At 43.3% G+C, this 21,701-nt stretch overlaps 1 protein-coding gene across 1 annotated transcript; it reads right to left on the reverse strand.

Moving 5' to 3' along the window:
- Positions 1 to 4,967: 4,967 nt before the first annotated feature.
- dio2 (iodothyronine deiodinase 2) lies at positions 4,968 to 12,682 on the reverse strand. Its single transcript, XM_086274546.1, has 2 exons — positions 12,222 to 12,682; positions 4,968 to 7,592 (listed from the first exon to the last, which is right to left on the reverse strand). The coding sequence occupies exons 1-2, from the start codon at positions 12,441 to 12,443 to the stop codon at positions 7,032 to 7,034; spliced, it is 783 nt and encodes a 260-aa protein (XP_086130672.1). The 5' UTR covers positions 12,444 to 12,682; the 3' UTR covers positions 4,968 to 7,031.
- Positions 12,683 to 21,701: the final 9,019 nt, after the last annotated feature.

Here is a 21,701-nt window from a genome sequence, read left to right on the forward strand (position 1 = left end):
TCAAAAATGACTCCAAGGTTCCTCACAGCGTTACTGGAGGCCAAGGTAATGCCATCCAGAGTAAGAATCTGGTTAGATACCATATTTCTAAGCTTTTCAGGGCCGAGTACAATAACCTCAGTTTGATCTGAATTAAGAAGCAGAAAGTTAGCGGCCATCCAGGTCTTTATGTCTTTAAGACATTCCTGCAGTTTAACTCATTGGTGTGTGTTATCTGGCTTCATGGACAGATAGAGCTGGGTGTCATCAGCATAGCAGTGAAAATGTATGCTATGTCTTCTAATGATGCTGCCTAAGGGAAGCATGTATAATGTAAACAGAATTGGTCCTAGCACTGAACCCTGTGGAACTCCATAATTAACCTCAGTGTGTGAAGAGGACTCTCCATTTACATGCACAAACTGGAGTCTATTAGATAGATATGATACAAACCACTGCAGTGCAGTACCTGTAATACCTACAGCATGTTCTAATCGCTCTAATAGGATATTATGGTCGACAGTATCGAACGCTGCACTGAGGTCTAGCAGGACAAGCACAGAGATGAGTCCACTGTCAATAAGCATTTAACATTCTTCTGACGAATAGGAAATTAGAACTGAGACTGAGGTTGTGAAAGTGCCTGGCAAAATAAGGAGACAACGCATTTTGAGCATTCTATGTGAATCATCATCTATGTTGTATATTTGTTTTGGTTTTTTGTTTGTTTCATTTCTTTGACACTGAAATTGTCATGACAACAATGCTGAAAGAAGTTACTGGCATCGAAAAACTTTTTTATTCATGTCATTTTTGTCTGTAATTTTCTTTTTTTGACAAGGAATCTATCTTTAATTTTTCTATTAGCTAAAATTAACACCTTCTGGTTACCTCTAAAAAACCCACAGTTTAACCGATCATTAGTGATGACACTAAACCTTTAACTGTATGCTTACCAAATCATTTTTGCAGTTCTCCTCTGAAAAACTTATAATTATCAGTACAGGCCCCAGGAGACCGTGAGACAGGTACACAGTACAATATCCACATGTTGTAGACATATGAGCCTTTGGAAAATTACAACCCAGTAAGTCTCAAGGCGGGCCCGCTAAAGGTGATCAGCCCTCGATGTGCTGACAGATACTCAACTGTGGCTTTAGGTCGAATCATATTCAACTCACAGAAAACTCCATATTTATTATTTCATGGTGTCTTCAGTGTTGCAGGTTAATCACTGTTTTGAGGGTGAAACTTCTTGGAGATATCGTTGGAGAATAGGTCGCTTGTTTTTAACATTTTACCTGTTTAACCTTAACATTGGGTATGCAGTGCAGCATGGGGGCAAAACCCGTCACATTTATTAAGTCCTAACAACTTCTTTGTGAGATTAAGCAGAGTTTTGTGTTCACGCTGTGATCAGTTTTCTGTTACTCCCGTCTCACTGCTCTTTGTGGATTCAAGCAAGTGAATTGAACAAGATGTAACCACATGTTACATGAGTTTATGACTGATTTCCGAGAGCATAAAGGTACTACCAGAGGTAACATTTGGATCATCTTGGTCTTTACCTTAAGTATAAATTGATTTCTGTTATCCGTGATGTAACTTAATATTGACCATGAACGCCACAGCCTGCTCCTGCTCCAGTCCCATCACAGTACATCGCTGTGCATTTCACCACAGTAATGCAAACTAACTACTTTAGCTTGCAGTAAATGTCCTGTCCTGTCTTTCTTCATCTCTCACTGTTGCACTTTTTTTTCGAGCAGCATTAAACATTGGCTAACAGATACTTTTTGTGCCAAACTGGCTGCATTTGTTGAGATGTTTGAAAAGTTACATTTGAAATTACCTGACGCTCTAAAAAAATGTTACTCTGCTTATGTTTGCTCTTATTTTGTAGTACTAGCTAAATGCTGAAATACTCCGACTTCAAATTTATTTATATCTGCACCTAAGGGGGAAGAACAAAGGGTGCATTGGACGTGTAAGCTAGCTGTGGGATGTCATTACTTTCTTATTTACAGAGGATGTATCTCAGTGCTATCACTGGAAGGGCTGCTAAGCTGCAGCACATGAAAAATTAATTCAATAGTAGTATGCATTCACCTGCCTATCAGATTTAATTGCTCATTACCTGAATGTGTTGGAAGGCTGTTCCAGATTGTGCCGGTCCACTTTAACCTCTGCTTTTATGGAAATACAACATGCTAACAGTCATATTTTTAAGAAATGCATTCTTCATTATAAGAGAAAGCTAAGGTATTTCTAAATCATTGCTATACTTGAGGCCTTCATCAGCTTCCGTTACTATAAATGAAGAGTCTGAGGTTGAGGTCCAGGGAGGGTACTTGAGAGGGAGAGGACTGTCAGTGCTCACTCTCTACTGCTTATCCAAAGCGTAGTATCTACTGGAGTGAGGTGGATAGCTGCAAGAACAACAAGGACTGGGTCTAGCAGTGAACAGAACTGCCATGGGACAAGGCAGGTAAGTTCTATAGTCAACCAGAGACCAGATGAAAACCAAGCAGAACATATGAAGGCAAACATCAAACAAGAGGAGGCAATTTACCACCATGCTGGAGGAAACAATCCACGGAGAATCACTGCCAGAGCCAGTCCTTAAGACTTGATCGAGCTACAAAGAGTTGGTACAACAAACGTTATCTATCCTCTTTGGCTGAACCAGGACATCATTTTTCAACCAAAATCGCTTCTGATAAAAACTTGGTGGATTTGATGGATTGTACAAAACCACAGTAGGCCACAGTAGGTTGAGATGCTTCTAACGTGCCTGTCAAAGATGGCTTTGTGTCGTGTTCAATAGAATACCAATAGAAATAGCTGCCACAACGACCCAATGAGGAGCAGGTGAGTTAATCAGCTGATTTTTGACAGGTGGGTAACTAATAAGGATGTGGGAACGTTTGTAAACAAACACGTGTGCAACAACACAGACATGAGGGAGAAAAAGCAAGAAAACAAGAGAAGACCCGGGACCATGAAAGCCTGAATCTTAATCTAAAACTATGAGTCGTATACAACCACATTCTTTTAGCAGTGTGCCCATAAATGTGTCCAATATATAAACACAATATGTCCTGTATATAATCAGTATATATTCATTTGGACTTCTATGACATTATATGTAAGCTTCGTCAGAATATTTGGGTCACTATAGATACAATGAAATGAGAAAAGAAAATAAGGAGATGCTACTAAATAATACTGAATAAGTGAAGCTGAACAAACAGGATCATTAATATTTGATTCAACCAGGATGTGCTTTAATAGATGTGAGTGTACACACAGAAGCTCACTGTAAGCAGTTAGTCTTGACTGCAGCTTTTGTCACACGCTGTTCCAACAGCTGTTACAAACTGTTCCAACTTCTGCAATCTGGTAGAAGGTTCAGCATCTTCCGGGCAAGGACAGAGAGACTCAAGAGGAGCTTCTATCCCCAAGCCATCCGTGCCCTAAACACACACACCCGCCCTCTCACATCATCTATAATTGACTGAGACAGGACTCTTCCAGACACTCTAAACCAAGGCACAATGTACATTTCAATTCCTTTAATTTTAAATATGTTTATATTGTCTATCCTGTAAAATAGTCAGATATCTATTCATATTAATGTACAGAATTCACCTGCTTGCTGCTACTACTGCACATTCACCCAACGTATATATATATATATATATATATATATATATATATATATATATATATATATAATGTTTTTCCTCTACACCCCCCCCAATTTTTTTGCACATGTCGAGGAGCGTGTCAGGCTACATTTCACTGTGTGTTATACTTGTATAACTATGCATGTGACAAATAAAGAACCTTGACCTTGACGCCTAGAGCCCGGTCTTTGAAGTCTTTGACATTTATCCAAACATGCTAACAACATTCTTAAAAGGCCCAAACAATGTGTGCTTGTCAGGTTTGTATGTTCACCACACAAGCTTTAAGTGAATCAAGAGCAGAAACAACCAAACTCCTAATTCTTGACACCTGGCTGTGCTCATCTATAGGTGTAAAACATCCTTTATAAGAAATAAACTTCTGTCAGATGGTGAAATGACAAAGATTAAGAAAATGTTCTTATCAAACAAAAATAAAACAACCAGGTTTGTACATGACCCCACTTGACCTCATGGTGTCAGTGTTGTACCTGACCTACAAAACCAGAACTGCAGTATGTGGTGGAGCAGCTGTTATATGAAAGCATTTCTTATAATTATTACTTTAGGCTGCTGACGACAGCTGTACAAATGAAGCTGTACTTTTGATGTTGAGAGGGACTCATTATCATCAGAAGAGAATATTAGAGGTTGATTTGCACACAGTGTTTTGAAGAACGTGGATCAATAACTTCTCAAGATTGTGCTTTAGTAGATCAGGTGAGTGTCCGCAAGATTTCACCTCATTTTGCAAACCTGCTGCATGTTACCAACATATCACACATCTACTTTTTAGTTTTAGTTAATACGTTTGCTAAGATTCCTCAATAAATTAGGAAATAGAAGTTTGAAAAAAATCCCCTCTGTCTAACAACTTTCTTGGTGTGTGGACTTTTTAAATGGCTCCTGCAGTTATTTATCTGCATGGCCAGCTTCACAGTACGAGTTCATAATTCATATTTATTTTTGGAGAGTAAAAAAAAGTCCCACTGAAAGTAAATAAAACATTATAAAATGTCCTTTCTGGATTTCTGGAAAAGGAGAATTTCGATCCACCCCTGGGACAGACTGGCGACCCGTCCAGGGTGTAGCCTGCCTGGGACATGCTCCCCACCCCCCGACCCTGACGAGGATAAGAGGAAAGTGATGGATGCATCTTCGATCCCTGGATGTAAACTACTCTATTTTTTGAAGTTTTGCAGTAAACACATTATACTGTTTATTTGAAATGCTGAAGCAAAGGACTTTTTTGTGCACTGGGTGCAGAGACAACATATAAAAGAATTCCACACAAACACATTCATGTTTATTTTCCACTTATTTTTCCTTCGACATATAAAAATATACATTACGCTTCAAATAATGGCAAAGTACAGTAAAGAGAATGGAAAATAGAGCTATTGATATCAGTCATTGAGACATTAGCAAAGTGACAATGAAAACAGATGCTTTGGATCTGCGTCACGTTGACCAGGTGCTGCTCTCTATCCAACCAGAGACTGAGCTGTGGACTCTTTCGTCAAAGGTTTTCATTTGCACACCTTTGTCACTGTGACCAGAACAAAGCATCTGTTCGAAGGAGCTTTCATTTGAAAAGAATCACCCGAACAGCTACTGAACTTCCACTGTTCATATTTTGAGAAATATGAATTTAAATCTGAAATTACATCTACATTTAGCTGTTAAATATGCATTTACAAATGAAATCTTCATGAAATGAATTCTTCACAAGACATGAGAGAGAGAGCTGTATGCAGGAGAGATCTGACTCTAAAACAAAACATTTGTGCTAATGTGAAGAAATTGTATTTTATCAATGAATATTTGAAAAGATATTAATTAAAAAACAAAAACAGAGCTCTTCTGTTAGTTAGGGGGTGTACTTTTGACCGAAGGTGCGGATCACTTGATAGTTCATGAACAAAGCTTAGGTGACTGATTTGTTTATAGGCACACACAGCTAAAGGCTCCCAGTGCATCTCCCCTGTTGTCAGAGTAATAGCTTGATAACAGTCATTTTATCCACGTTTGTAATGTGCTCAAAGTCTGATGCATTTCCATTAATACTGCCAGTTATTTATTTAACTTCAAATGAAATGCTCAACCAAAAGTTGATCACCCTTTTAAGCCTTTTCTCAGAGTGTTTAAAGGAAGTGACATAGATGCAACAGCAGGTCTATTAACATCCACAGAGCCACCAATGAGAAGTATGGGGCTAGGGTTAGGTTTACTAGTACCGCTTTATTGAACTGTTCATCTTTATTACATATCTAAATGGATATCTTATAACAAAGAGCCAAAAGCAAAGACTTGGTTTGAAAGGTAATGCCTTCCAGTTACATGTGAAATTGTGAATGTTGAGCATGTAGCTAGATGCAACCTAACCTTAACCCACAGCAGTTTACTCGTGGCATAAGAGTTTAACCAAACCATCACTTTACAAGACTTGGCCAAACCATCGAACATTCAGTACACAACATTCGGAAAGATACACGCTTCACTTACTGACAATAAATTTTGCACTTGGTAATACCCATCATCCCCCTGAGCGTCTGCCTAGAGTTTTCCATGCAGTCCAGCCCATGGAACCTCCTGGAAAAAGATCTGGTCATAAAGTCAACAAAAGTGCTTCTTCCTTTGCAAACCATGCAAATCAACTTTAAATGTGATTTTTACAAGGCTCACATCAGTCTGTGTCTACATGCAAAGTACATGTGCAGTCGTGATCCGATGCTTTGAACAATAATCTGTGTATGTACTTATTCACTGTGCCTACACGTCATATTTTGGATTGCGTTCAGTGCTCATTATCAAATTAGATTTACTAGATTTAATGTGGCTGTTATCTCAAGGTTTTCAAAGCAGTTGACTCACAGTCTTCTAGAGATTCAGTCTCAATAACACATTCATCAGGTGAGATGTAATAACATTTTTACCAAACTAAGAAATACTAAAACTCAGCATCTTTCCTCTCTGTGTGTAGCTGGAATAACGTCATCCCAGCTACTGCTGTTGTTGTTTCACTGCTCTTGTCAGCTGTCTGGGGACGGGAGGGTCGCATGTCTGATCTGCTGACAGTAAGTAATTCGGACAAAATCTGAAATAAATACGCACGTTTATGCACAATATTTGTATGGAAAAGACTTGACTTTAGTTCAGGAGGTAAGGCTTGAGGTGAGGAGGGTGAGGTTAACTTGATTAAGATGCTGGTTGAGTTGTCTCTTGCCTTTGCCCTTTCCCCCCCTTTTTTGGTAAAAGGGACCCTTTGTTACAGCTTTATGGTAAAGAATACCATCACAACACATTCTTACAAAACCAAATAATCTCTGTTTTCAAAATTTTAAAAAGGCACTTTTAATCCTCCTACCGTCTACCATAACTCTGTTCCAGCCACTGGCGCACATCCTTCAGATTGTAAAAAAATGGCCCTTTGCCCCCCAGGTAAGCAATCTTTTTTTGTTGCACTATACACACCCGTTCGTTGGACACACCGTAAGCCACATTAGCATTATTGTCCATGCAGTCAGCAACTAGTTGACACTGCGGCGGCAAAGAAAAGTGCTCAGTGAGTTGACGTGCCGCTCCCATCCTTTCCTCCAGGTTCTGGTGTTTCCGGAAACTGAAGGAGCAAGAACCCATGGGAGGGGCCACCCAGCCATCAGATGGATGAGCCTCATCAATGTACACTAACAGGAAATCAGCCACATCGCTGAAGTCTTCCACTAACTGCCGGAAAGCCGGCAGGTGGCTGATGAAGGGGGGTCAGGTGGCTGAGCCAAAGTTGACCACCAGGGGGCGATCTGATGACTCAAAATCCAGAAGTCTGCACTCACCCCCATTTTGGATTCTGATGGTGCTGCTCCACCGAGGGCCATCAGGTACCTTCACCACTTTGGAATTGGGTGCCTCACAGCCAAGTTTCACCTAAAGAGGTAAAATAGAGACGAACACTTAATGTAGACTGTGTGCACATGAAGAAGAAGGAGAACTGGGATTTGCATTTCTGCTGTTTTGGCATATTGGGCCTGGTGTAGTTTAACTGTTGCTATTGCAAAGCATCTGGCATTGTGCTGGAATTTCAGTATGGGGTTGATTTAGATTTGACAGTATGTTATAATTATGTCTACAACACACACACACCCACATACATATACATATATACATATATACATATATATATATATATCTGCCTATGATTAGGCATTTCTGCATTGGTATTGAAAATAGGAGGCTGTGATTTAAAACAAGTCAAAGAGTCGACTTTGCACCCACTGGCCTGTAAGAAAGAAAATTACAGAAGTAATTTTGAGTAAATACAACTAAATAAGCTAATATACACAAATAAAGAAAAATGCGGAGTGCCCGGTACGAGTTCCCGGCCCAAGTGGAGGAGTTTAAGTATCTCGGGGTCTTGTTCGCGAGTGATGGGAGAAGGGAGCCGGAGATTGACAGACGGATTGGTGCAGCGGCTGCAGTGATGTGGACGCTGCACCTCTGCTGTGGTGAAGAGAGAGCTGAGTGTAAAAGTGAAGCTCTCAATTTACCGGTCGACCCTCACCTATGGCCACGAGCTGTGGGTAGCGACCGAAAGAACGAGATCGCAAATACAAGCGGCAGAAATGAGCTTCCTCCGAAGGGTGGCTGGCCTCTCCCTTAGAGAGAAGTTCGGCCATCCGGGAGGGGCTCAGAGTAGAGCCGCTGCTGCTCCACATAGAAAGGAGCCAGCTGAGGTGTTCCAGGCATGTCCCACTGGGAGGAGGCCCCGGGGCAGACCCAGGACACGCTGGAGAGATTATATCTCTCGCCTTGGTGTTCCCCCGGATAAGCTGGAGGAGGTGGCTGGGGAGAGGGAGGTCTGGGCCTCTTTGCTTAGGCTGCTGCCCCCGTGACCCGGCCCCAGGTAAGCGGATGAAGATGGATGGATGGATAAAGAAAGATGAATAAATAAACACTTTAAAACTGCTGAGTAAGTGAACAAAGAAAATTAAAATAGGAATTTGGTGATTCCAATTCCATTATTGATATTGCTTATTGATTCTCATTGGCTTTGCTTTGAGAGTTCCTCCCATCTGTCAGTAGCAAATCAACATTCGTGCAGATTAATCGCCTGCTGTGAGCTCATTTCCCCACTTTGTTGTGACCAGTGTTGGGGTTGTAACTCAAAAAAAGTAATGTATTACACAGAACACTTTTCTCAAAATGAATCCAGTATGTCCAGTGTTAAAATTAGTAACTTAGTTACATTACTAGTTACTTCTATCAAAAGTAACTCAGTTACTTCAAGTTACTCGTTACTTTCAAAGTAACTAGTTACTAGGGAAAGGAAAAGATAATGTGCATATTTCCACGAGAGAAGTCCCACGCCTGGACCGTCGTTGACCGCTGCCATGATTCTAGCCTACGTCACAGCGTCATGTGCGCCTTTTACATCCAGCACAGTCGTGGTGCTTTGATCAATCTATCAATCGTTTGTTGTAAGATTCAGATAATTATTTATTAAAAGCGAGATATTTTAAATGAGAATAAGAAAGAAAAGTATTTCTTTGTGCCCCCCTCTCCCTGTTAATGCCCTACCTGCCCCCCCTGGCAAAACTTTGCTAGACCCGCCCCTGCACAGTTACCAGCTGTCAGCTACTTAGAAAAGGATCCTGGTGTTATTTGTCTCTCAGAAGCAGTTCATAACTTCAACTCATCCATGTCACCTAAAAGGTAAACCTGTTTCTCCATCACCTGTTCAGCTCTGATGGTTCAGTAAGGACGCCTCGGGTCTCTCCTCCTTCTGCCTCCCCTTTCCCTCATCCACCTGCTGCCTCCACCACTTGCTAATGTTACTGAATCTGTGGAAGCTCCGTGATGCCACCACACGAAGTAACGAGTAACGAGCCTATCTAAATCCCAGTAACAGTTAACGCGTTCCTGATTTTGGCATAATAACTAGTTACTGTGCTCGTTACCACAATAATAACGTAGTTACTGTAACGCGTTACTTAATAATTAAAGGTGACGATTGTACCGCATTTTGATCCGGGACGTAATCTGCATGAAAACAAGCGCTCACTCTTCCTGCTCAACAAATGACAAGGGCGGAGCCTTATACCACGTGATACAGAAGCCAGCTGGCTGCTAAAATTAGCAGGAAAAAAACAACGGAGAGCACGTGAGAGATGACGAAGCTGTAAAGGCCAAGAAAGTGACAGGAGAAAATCCGTCCCGGTCAACCACCCAAACATCAATAACGGGAACCTTATACAGCGCTTCCCTATACCCGTCGACCTCCCGCAGGCACAAAGAAATCACGGAGGCCATCACTTATAACCTAACCAAAGATATGGCTCCATCAACACTGTGCAAAACGAGGGATTTAGGAAAATGATCAACACCCTAGACAAACGCTACACAGTGCCGTCCCGCAACTATTTTTCTATTGTTGCACCACCTGCTCTGTACACGCAGCGTCGAGCAACGGTGGAGACGGAATTGTTTTTATGTTCAGTCTCAACTGTTACGAAGTTGATGTGCAGTTAATAAGCGCAATAAATATTTATACTGGAAAAGAAAATCGTGAGAGAATCGTGATCTCAATTCTAAGCCAAAAAATCGTGATTCTTATTTTATGCAAAATCGTGCAGCCCAGTTTGTTATACTGTCATCAAGCTAAAATACATATGTGGACTTTTTTAAGTTGCTTGAAGACGTTTCACCTCTCATCCGAGGAAGCTTCTCTGAAGAGCTCCTTGGACCACGTGCACTATGCCGACCCCGATCCCTGCGTGCTGCACACCACATTCTCTCCAAGTTTGGCCTGTCAGTTTTTACGTAATAACATTGAAAGAAACATGTAGGCAGACAGATAGACAGACTGTGATGTTTGCGTACTGGGTTCTTGCTTTGGCACAGGAAAAGTACTTTTTTTGTCTTTACTGCAGGAACGAACCATGCGGCATATCTGCCAAGAACTGCTTGGAGGTAAAACAGGCTTCGAGGTCTTATAGTGGGCCTTTGGCAGTTACAAGATGGAAAATGTGGGTACGGAGACAGACCCAAAGTTAATCTCTTGTGACATATTTCCCAGAATGAATACTGCCAATAGGAACTCCTCAATCATGACGTTCAGGCTGGAGCTGTCGTGCTGTGCAGTATCCACATGTACGTTTTATTAATTCCTTATTCGTAAGATTTAAAGGAGATTCCTGAACATTTTACAGTTCACAGAAACGCTGACAGATGCCAGTCAGGCGTAGACTGCGTAATCGTAAACGAAGGCCTGAAAGGAAAACTGCACACAGCCGTGGTACCTGGATGTGCCACAGCTGTGCGGAGGCTTAACAGAACATGTTAATCCCCAGAGATTTGTCAGTGGCTTCTTTTTTAACTAATAGCACAGTGGACGCATAGAGGAACCTGGGTCCTCGCTAAGCCTCTGTCATACTTTACATTACAATAGCACAATAAGTTGTACACTTTGAAAAGTGCACAGTTCATTTCAGATACAACGTTTTTTTGATGTGTGCTAACATGAGAAGGGGCCCCTACATACCCACAGGCCCAGGCTGTTGTGCTAAAAGAGTGGGTCCAAGGCACAAAGCCAAGGGACACACACTATAGTCCGGCTATCACACACACACACACACTTGTGTATAGACATATAGACATATACGAATAGTTAATACAGTAACTAATGATTTTCCAGCAGAACTTTTTTGCTAAACCAGTTTTAGACAAGAGCTGTTGTTATAGTGTGAGCTTATTAATAACTGTAATATAAATTAATATGCAGAGAACTTCTTATATAATCAAAGACTCCCACTCTAGTTTCACAGGAGGCACTGGTGAGACACTGGGCACTATGGAGTCCCCCCCAAAAAACAAACAAACAACAAAACAAAACAAAAACACAATTTGTGGGTAAAATATTTGTCTTCTGGTAATTTTGTCTGATCAGAGCAGCTGAACGACAGATGTTGTTTCATTTTGCAGGTTGTGATGTATCCACATATCTCTGTAGTATAAACGCCACAGTATCACCAGGACGTAACAAAATCAGCTTTTTGAAACATTAGCAGCGAATTTGTAGCAGCAGCCTCCTGACAGCAGAAAGTTACACAGCTGTGAGGACGGGGGCCATCTGCTGCACCTCCACATGAACCAGTTTCTATCCAACGCGATTAACGTGATAACCTGTATTTGCTCTGATAATACTCGTGTTACACAGTATTGTAGTGATAAAACATTAACTATTTGGTCACGCGATTCTGTAACGCTTCTCGTTCTGGCCAGCCCTTTGTGTAAACTGTATTGTTCCGCGCGCACGCACACACACGCACAGCTCCAAACGCGAAAAACAAGTTCTGCTCCATCTGCGCGAAGACAATGAAAAACCAAGTTTTCCGAGGGCGTGCCGCAAACGTTCGTGCACACGGCCGTGTAGGCAGGTGAGCGAGCAGACGCTAAGAAACACTTCCTGTCTTTTACACCACTTTGGAGTGCACTTGAATGACGTCACTGCATCGAGGCACTCGAAGCACTTAGACCCTACCCAAATAAAAAGTTTACCTGCTTGTAGGCGTCCAGGAGGAAGCTGTTCCAGATGGAGCGCAGTCCCGCCGAGGTCAGCATGCGGCGCCACTCTCCGCAGCCGGCGGACCGAGAGCTGAGCAGCGAAACGACGCGCTTCAGCAGAACCACCGAGTCGTACAGGGCAAGGAAGAGGCAGTTGGAAAAGAAACCGGGTAGTATCTGGAGTGTCACGAGCAGATCCTCGCCCGCCGTTCCCATCTTCCGTTTGTGCGTTTACACGACCGCTGGCCAATTCCTCCACCACAGCTCTTATCTGCTCAGCTCATAGTTTGGGCTCTGTTTCGTGCACTGCGCCAGAGTCGGTGCGCAGAACGAGAAAAGTGTTTGGAATGCGTCTCGCAAAGCGTCTCTGTTCATCAGCTCGACAATCCCTTGGCGCGCTGTCGCTCTTTTTGAAAGAAGGAACATTGTAGTTAATATTAAGCCTCGCGGCTTATCTCTGCGGCAAGATTCTGACGTCAGAAATAGAGCAATCGCTGTCTCCTCCTCCTCCTCCCTCTCCCCCGCAGCTTCGTGCGTAGCGGCTGCACTAAGCTGCAGATCGACGCTTTCACTGTTTTTACCATGTTACATCGACTAAATATGAAATGTTTATACTTTCCATACTCTTCCAGAGTATTCCAGTGATCCGGTTGTGACTATGCTTTAAAGAAGTGGGAACTTTTTTTACTCAATATGTGGGTACTCTGCATTTACTCATTACTTATTATTAATCTCTCTTCTTAATCTGCTGCTCTCTTTTTTGTCTCGTCTTCCTCCAGCCAGTCTGGTTCTGCCAGAGATTTCTTCCTGTCAAAAGGGAGTTTTCCTTCCCACTGTTGCCAAGGGCTTGCTGTCTGTCTGTATTATTGTGGGGTCTTTACCTTACAGCAGAAAGTGCCCTGTTGATATGATTTGGTGCTATATAAATACAATTTAAATAATGTTCTAATGTCTGTGTACCCATTCACAATCACACTGTTGCATTTCATAAGCTGGTTTCTGAAAACATAAAGACGTTTTTGCATTAGCGATGCAGCCTCTAACCATGCAACAGTTTGATGTGTGCCAGAAGCGTAACGGTCAGGATCACACTGTCATAGTTCATAAACTGTTTAAAAAAAGAAACAAACAAACACATCTAAATATTTTCTGTCGTTCTATCTATGCTGCCACAAGCTACAGTCAAGATAACGCCCACATCTAAGCTCTGTAACACAGCAACACCCATATAACATGTAACCTTAACGGTTAAATCTGCTGTAATGGTGGCATACCAGTAAAACCGCTGCGGTCACACAACAGATTTTTCAAAATGTGATTGAAAGTGATGTTTTTGCTTCTTCCTCTAACTTTTATCCAAGACATGCATTGTTGGCTGCACAATCTCATCTCCTTGTTGCTGCTTCCAAGCTGGAAAGGACAAAAATCTCACCACATTCCCAAAGGGGCTTTTCTCCAGTTTTATGCATGACTGTTTCATTGTAGAACTGAGCAACTCACCATTGTTCATTTCAAACCGCAAAGTAACCTCTATGTCTGTTTCTCTATAAATGTGGGCTTGCATTGCAATCGTGACTCCACAATCCTGAGCTCTTATGGAAAAAACTTCCTCCCTCTTGTTTGAGACATTGTTTCAGTTTATTATGGTTTTTGAGCATTTCAGTCAGGCTGAGTCATTGCCTTTGACAGGGCATTGCAACACCTTAATTCTTTTGAATAACTCGCATGTCTGCTTTCAATCCTACTGTTTGATCCAGTTTCAGCCAAGTTTTATCAAACTTACCCTGTGAAAAAATTAGTTTGCAAAACCACAGTCAGATTTATGAAACGTGTGTACGGCCTATCTTGTTCACCACCACACGCAAGTTAGTAATAATGTTAGTAAATCGGAGTTATTCTGAGGCAACAGTCTTGTGCAAACAGTTTCCATATTATCTGCATACTGCCCGACCCCAGTTTCTCTGTATAAGGAGATACATTTACCTCCCGGTGGAGACAGAAAAAGACAGAAGCCTGCACCTCGACAGCAAAAGATAATGTTAAAGTCTGACTGTAGTCTGTGTCTGAGGCTCAAGGAGGAAGCCAGAAGAGGCACAGCTTTCCAAAAATGACAGTCTACATAAATAAATAAATACAAAGTGATGTGGACGTGAATATCATTTCAACACGTGTCAGTTTGGAATCAAAGTTGATAAAGTGAAAAATACTAACAGACTACAAGAAAAAGAAGAATACAGGTGGAGGACAAGGCACACGTGATCTGTCAACCTTGGATGAGAAACTCACTACAAAAAACATCCAGACTCTCCAGCATCCACAGGAGAGTGCCAAGACGTTACACTGTGAGTGATAACACAAGTATTTTGTAAACAACGATAACGTTTCAGATGTACCATGTTCACCTATTGTCACGAGCTTTGGTTGGTGATGGAAAGCAGGAGATCGCAGATACAAACAGCGGATTTGAGCTTCCTCTGTAGGGTGGCTGTGTTCTCCCTTAGCGGTACCATTTTGCTTTATTTGCATGAAAAGTGCAAAAAGAGAAAACTTGATTTACTGATTAGGCCGATTTACTCACCTTGCTCATGTGTAATCTATGAATTCTTTAGTCTGCTTAAGGCTGAAGGTTTTCCTCAGTTGCCACCAGGTCATTGCTTCACCTGTGGAAACATCTCAGGTTCAGTAGCTTTGCTGTCAATTTCATGTTTGGTCTTTCCTGGATTATTTCTTTGTGCTTCTGTGCAGGCTGCTTAGCGTAAAGGAGGCCTTCCAAGCTACTGTGTGTGTGTAGTGAGTCCCTGTGATCCAGCCTGCCTCAGCCCTGCTCGCTAGCCTCCATTCAATCTACTCATTTTTTTCTACCTTGATTCCAAACTTGTTTAATAAACTCTGTAAACTCTGATTGGTCTGCGTCCTGCCAGTGAGTCATCGCAAACTTGGTGTCATGACAGTTAACAGTCAAAAATCCTTGAATGTGGTCAAATTAACCAAAAAGACAAAACAATAAGAGTGGGTCAAATTTTCTCCACAGCCATGTAAAAAAACAAAAATCATTGCCAGTTATTACCAATGCTTCGTTGGCATTCTCGCCATTCGTTACCAAAGGGTGCGCAACAAATTACCATTTTTACAGGGCAATTACTTTCATACATTGGGCCAGGTAGGTTTGGATAGCCATTTTCCCTTAATAATGCAATCATGCTCGAAAACAGCTAATTTATTTATTTCTTGTCTAATATTAAAAATAATTTGATAATGTTAAAAGTATAGAAAATTTGCAAAAACATAGCAAAAATAAGGAAAAAATCTAAGTAGATAGATCCGAGCAAGGAGTATAGCCCTGCACACTTGAGAATTTCCCCTGCTAATTAAATATTGTTATGGTTTGGTTCTGGCAGGACCCAAAGAATAGATTTGGAGCAAAGTTCTACTGAAAAATTAAGAATTCTCAGCAAACAGGTAACTGGGAGTTACAATTTACCTCAGCTCAGAAGGAATCACAATGGCTCTGCCTGAGAAGAGAGTTTAATTTAGCAAACATCCAACAGGTAGGTATTGTAGTGTTTAGTTGTAGATTAACCTGATTTTGTCTTACTTAATGAGAGGTCAGCTGAGCATGGAGAAAGTACACAGTCAGCAAGAGAGTTCCAGACAGCTGACAGGTGGAGAGTGGGTAGGCAGGTTATGAACAGGCAAGTGAATGTTCTTGCTGCAGCAGGTAGCTGAGTTAAAGGAGGCATCCAAAGGCTACATGTAAGTGACGTTCCAAACAGACATGTTCCAAGTGAGGTTTTCAAGTGAAAAACTGCAAGAGCAATACAAGAATGCAAGAAGAAACACAAGGTGAGTATCAAGGGAGACCAGAAGCACAGCAAAAGGAGCCAGCATGTCACTACTTCACATGCAGGTTTGGATTTTTTTCCCCCTTTAATAATAAATACCTTCATTTAGAAACTGCATTTTGTGTTTACTCGTGTTATCTTTGTCTAATATTTAAATTGATTTTATCAAAAACATTTAGTGCGATAAACATACAAAAAAGGGGGAAATCAAAAAGGGGGCAAACACTTTTTCACACCACTATATTTAACATGGAAGCTTCTCACGTAGTGGTAGTAAGACAGACATTCTTAGGTGGTGGAGAACAGGGTTGCAATGACAGGAAGTGGCAAGACAGAATCAAATGAGAAATTAGTTTTTTTCTGGAATGTAAAAACAAATTTGAATTGCTACCTTAACGTGGTGGAGGGGTTTGTGTGTCCGGGGTCTTTTGGTCATGGGTGAGAGACCAGACAAAAAAATCCCTATGAGCAGAAGATCGAGGGAATAGTTCACCCTGCCTGAGGTTGAGAGATACCGGCTAAATATAGTCTCACCTCACCTCAACGCATGGGTTGGACACTGGAACCAGTCTCCTGGAGAGTTGGCCTTGGTGAGAGGCAGCGGACCGGGGTGGGTATCTTAGTATCTCCTCAGCTTGCTGTCTGTACGTTGGGGTTTCACCCGGTAGGCGAGAGGGTCTTTTCCCTGCTCGGGACGTGGAATGGGCTCTGACTGTCATCTGCGCTTATGCGCCGAATGACAGTTCACAGTACCCAGCCTTCTTGGAGTCCCTGGGTGGGGTGCTTGAGGTTGCTCAACCTGGGGACTCTGTTGTCCTACTGGGAGATTTCAATGGTCATGTGGGTAATGACAGTGAGACTTGCAGGGGCGTGACTGGGAGGAATGGCCTGGTAGATCTAAACCTCTTCTCTTACTGGACTTCTATGCAAACCACAGTTTTTCCATAACAAACACCATGTTCGAACATAAGGGTATCCATAAGTTCGGGTGGCACCAGTGTGTGTAATTGTATCATCACATCTGCAGCCATATGTTCTGAACACTCGGGTGAAGAGGGGCGCTGAGCTGTCAACTGATTACCACCTCAGTTGACAGCACAGTCCATCACCATCCTGCCACCTGACGTGGTGGCGGGGGAGGATGTTGGACAGACGTAGCACAATGTGGTTGGTGCCTGAGGTGGTGGTAAACCCTGAACCATATGGTGGACACCAGAGGTGGTTGGTGCCTGGGGTTGGTGTCACCCCTGAACCAAATGGTGGACACCAGAGGTGAAGGAATCCTATTGAGCTTGGTTAGCCTATGGGACCTTGGAGGCAGCCAATAGGTACCAACCGGCCAAGCGGAGCACAGCTGAGGTTGAATCAAAAACTCAGGTGTGGCAGGAGTTCAGAGAGGCCATGGAAAAAGACTGCCTCAAAGAGATACACCCGACATTGTTGGCTGTGAAAGGAATAGTTTAAAGACCTTAATTGCACTGGTATGTCCTCCATGGAGCAAGCAGGGGATGGGGGGAGAACTCATCTATCTCCAGGGGTGAGGCCACTGAGGCAGTTCAACAACTCCTTGGTGGCAGGGGCCTAAGGCCCTAAGGTGGATGAAGTTCGCCCTGAGTTCCTGAAGGCTCTCTGTGTTATAGTTGCATGGAGATCAGGGGCGATACCTCTGGATTGGCAGACCGGGGTAGTGGTTCCTATCTTTAAGAAGGGGGACTGGAGTGTGTGTTCCAACTACAGGGGAATCACACTCCTCAGCCTCCCTGGGAAAGTCTATGCCAGGGTGCTGGAAAGGAGAGTCCGTCCGATAGTTGGACTTTGGATACAGGAGGAACAATGCAGTTTCCTGGTTTCGTTCTAGGCGTGGCCAAGCGGTGGAAGGCTTCCACTTGGGTAGTCTCAGAATCTTATCTATGCTTTTCACAGATGATGTGGTTGTGTTGGCTTCATCAGGCAATGGCCTCCAGCCTCACTGGAATGGCTTACAGTTGAGTGTGAAGCAGTGGGAATGAAAATCAGCACCTCCAAATCTGAGGCCATGGTTCTCAGCTGAAAAAGTGTGGAGTGCCCACTCTGAGTCAGGGACGAGTTCCTGGCCCAAGTGGAGGTGTTTAAGTACCTCTGGGTCATGTTCAAGTGAGAAGGGAGCAGGAGATCGACAGACGGATTGGTGCTGTGGCTGCAGTGATGTGGATGCTGTACCGGTCTATCGTGGTGAAGAGAGAGCTGAGTGTAAAGGCGAAGCTCTCTATTTACAGAGCGATCTATGTCCTTACCCTCACCTATGGTCACGAGCTGTGGGTAGTGACCAAAAGAACGAGATCGCAGATACAAGTGGCAGAAATTTCCATCCTAATTTCCACCCTTCGGAGGAAATTAGCTTCCTCCGAAGGGTGGCTGGCCTCTCCCTTAGAGATAGGATGCGAAGTTCAGGTACTCTGAGGGGCTCAGAGTAAAGCCGCTGCTCCTCTACATTGAAAGAGGCCAGTTTAGGTAGTTCGGGCATCTGATAAGGATGCCTCCTGGGCACCTCCTAGGCAAGGTGTTCCGGGCATGTCCCACCAGGAGGAGGCCGCGGGGCAGACCCAGTACACGCTGGAGGGATTATATCTCTCAACTGGCCCTTGAATTTTCCTCTTTTTCAGAACTTTATACCATCCTTAACATGAACCTTTTATACAAGCTACTCTATGTCAAGGTTGACACCTGGTGTTTCCTGGTTGGGTGGGCTGGCAATAAGGCATTCAAGAAATTTTGAAAGAGAATATATTCTCTCATCTGCAGGCACAACATGTGTCATAAGAGTCTCACTTGCTAGAGTGAGTCATATACCAATTGGAAGGTCAGTGGTTTGCTTCCTGGCTACTCCGTTCTGCATGTTAAAGTATACTTGGGCAAGATGTCTGTCATGGTCCCATGTCCCAGCATGTTCAGTTTTGTTTTGCTTTTGTAAGCTGATTTTCATCGCCAAAAGCCTCCCTACTTAACTGTGCGGCTAAGCTTCAGTCGACACTGGATCGTTGAGTTTATTCGTTAGTACAACCCTGGTTGAGTTTGTGTGTGTGAGAGTCGAGCGGGACAGAGCAGGATGAGAATTCAGCATCCTGGCAGCCTGGTGGATGAAGCTGTCTCTCAGTCTGCTGGTTCTAGCCTGGAGGCTCTTCAGTCTCCTTCCCGATGGCAGCAAACTGAAAAAGCTGTTGGATGGATGAGTGGAGTCACCTGTAATGCAGAGAGCTTTTTTGGGTGAGGCAGGTGCAGTAGATGTCCTGGAGTAAGGGGAAAAGAAACACCCACGATCCTCTCCGCTGCTCTCACTACTCGTAGCTTTTTCTGGCAGGACCCAGTGCAGGGTCCTGTGTGGTATGACTCTCACCACAGCTGGTGAGGATCCTCTCAACAGTGCCTCTGTAGAAGGTGCTCATAATGGGGATTGAGGCTCAGTTTACTGAGAAAGTAGAGTCGCTGTTGAAATTTCCTGACCAGTGAAGCTGTGTTCTTTGACCAGGAGAGATCTTCTGAGATGTGCACACCCAGGAACGTGGTGCTGCTTACCCTCTCCACAGCAGCACCATTGATGGTTAGTGGGGTGTGCAGGGTGCGAGTTCTATGATGTCTATGATGATCTCCTTAGTCTTCTCCATATTCAGGGAAAGGTTGTTGTTGCTGCACCACTAGGCCAGATGGTTAACTTCACTGTAGTAGGTCTCATTATTGTTGCTGATGTGACCAACCACAGTTGTGTCATCTGCAAACTTGATGAAAAGGTTGGAGCTGTGTGATGGTGTGCAGTCGTGGGTCAGCAGAGTGAAAAGAAGGGGCCTCAACACACATCCTTGGGGAGCCCCCGTATTCAGTTTTCTTGTGATGATGGTGTTGCTGCCGACCCGTACTGTCTGCTGTTTTCCTGACAGGAAATCCAGCAGCCAGTTACACAACGAGGTGCTGATTCCCAGCAGATCCAGTTTGTTAATGAGTTGCTGGGGAATGGTGACGTATGAGTCTGTAGTGTCCAGATGTGTGAGGGCTGACTGAAGGGCAGTTGAAATTGCATCATTGGTTAAGCAGTTGAACCAGTATGCGAACTGAAATGGATCCAGGTTGGAGGGAAGAGATGAAGGTGGAGTCTTCTGTGTGGGGGTGTAGTTCTGTGCCTAAAAGGTAGCTAAGAATTTGTTTAGCTCATCTGGTAGAGAGATGGGACTGATGGTGGTCTGCAGTGTGGGCTTGTAGTCTGTGATGGTTTGTATTCCTTACCACACCCTCCGAGTATCTCTGCTGTCGCTAAAGCTTTGCAAAATCCTCCTGGAGTATTGCCTTTTTGCCTCTCTGATGCCACGTGACAGCTTTGCCCATGCTGTTCTTAGGCTCACCTCATAATGTGTTTGTGCAGTTTGGGAAGCACAGTCATTGGGTCTGCATGATTGAAATCACCCGCTAGGATGAGAAAAGCATCTGGGTGGGCCGTCTGCTGCTCACTGACATGCTGATATAGTTCATTCAGTGCCTCACTCCCATTGTTGTTATTGGAGCAACAAGCAGTAATGCTGAAAATTCCCTCGGTAGGTAGAACGGTCTGCACTCGATCATAAGCTCCAGCAGAGGTGAACAGTGTTTGCAAGCCAGAACAGCATCATGACACCAGGCACCTGCAAGTCCTACACCCTTCAGTGAGAGCTCTGTCTGCTCGAATGACGCTGTCAGGAATGCTATTATTAAGCCATGTTTCTACAAACACGAAGACACAATACTCCCTCGCTGACTTCAAAGTGGACCAAAGTAACCATACATGATCCAGATTGTTGTCCAGGGAGCGCATGTTGGACAGTAGGTTGGTGGGAATAGCAGGTTTGTGTGGATTAGCCGCTAGCCTGCTCTGGATGCCTCCACATTTACCCCTCTTCTGTTTCCTCTTGCACCGCCTGAGACATTTCCACTGTGGTAAATGTCTCTGAAGCAGTTCGCAGTTCCTTAGTGTAATTTGTAGCTCGTCCACGTATGAAAAGTTGGTGGATTTGCTTTTGTTGATTTTGAGCAGGAGCTCACAACTGTATGAGTGTTTTTGTGAAAAAGAACAAGAAAAAGCGCATAACAAGGACGGGAACACTGTTTTGTCGGGACAGAGAGAAGCTGCTCCGTGTGTCCACCATGTATCCCAAGTATTAATGTGCGTGAATGTTAGAAAGCACACAGAGCGAAGAAAAAACTATTAAAAAAGTAATGGAGCAAGTTGTGTAAAGTGCTTTGGATGCTCAGAGGAGAAAGGTGCTATATAAGAACCAGTCTAGTTACCATTTAAAGGCACGATATAACATGGACCTCCAAGATACATTGTTGTATCTCTCAGGAACAAATGAACCTTACTAGTCAATGCACTGTTCTACTATCTGCTGGATTCAGACTCACAGGAGTTCTGGCGTCAGCTGACTGTGGTAAATGTCAGCTTAAATTTGTAGTCTGTAATGTGTAACTTAGCTGAGCAGCTGTGTGGTTAACATTTCTTCTATAAGCACATTAATACACACACTTCAAATCCACTTAATACAACTCAAAGGCTCAGATGCTTCTCTGTCTCTTGCTCCTACACTCACTCTAGTTATCTTTGGTGTAATACTTATTGGCCTCTTTAATGTTT

Source organism: Aulonocara sp. 'chitande type north' Nkhata Bay, linkage group LG19 (genome assembly GCF_057382095.1).
Source record: "Aulonocara sp. 'chitande type north' Nkhata Bay isolate Kocher_YH1m ecotype deep benthic linkage group LG19, A_spYH_male_GT1.1, whole genome shotgun sequence".
NCBI classification, from domain to species: Eukaryota; Metazoa; Chordata; class Actinopteri; order Cichliformes; family Cichlidae; genus Aulonocara; species Aulonocara sp. 'chitande type north' Nkhata Bay.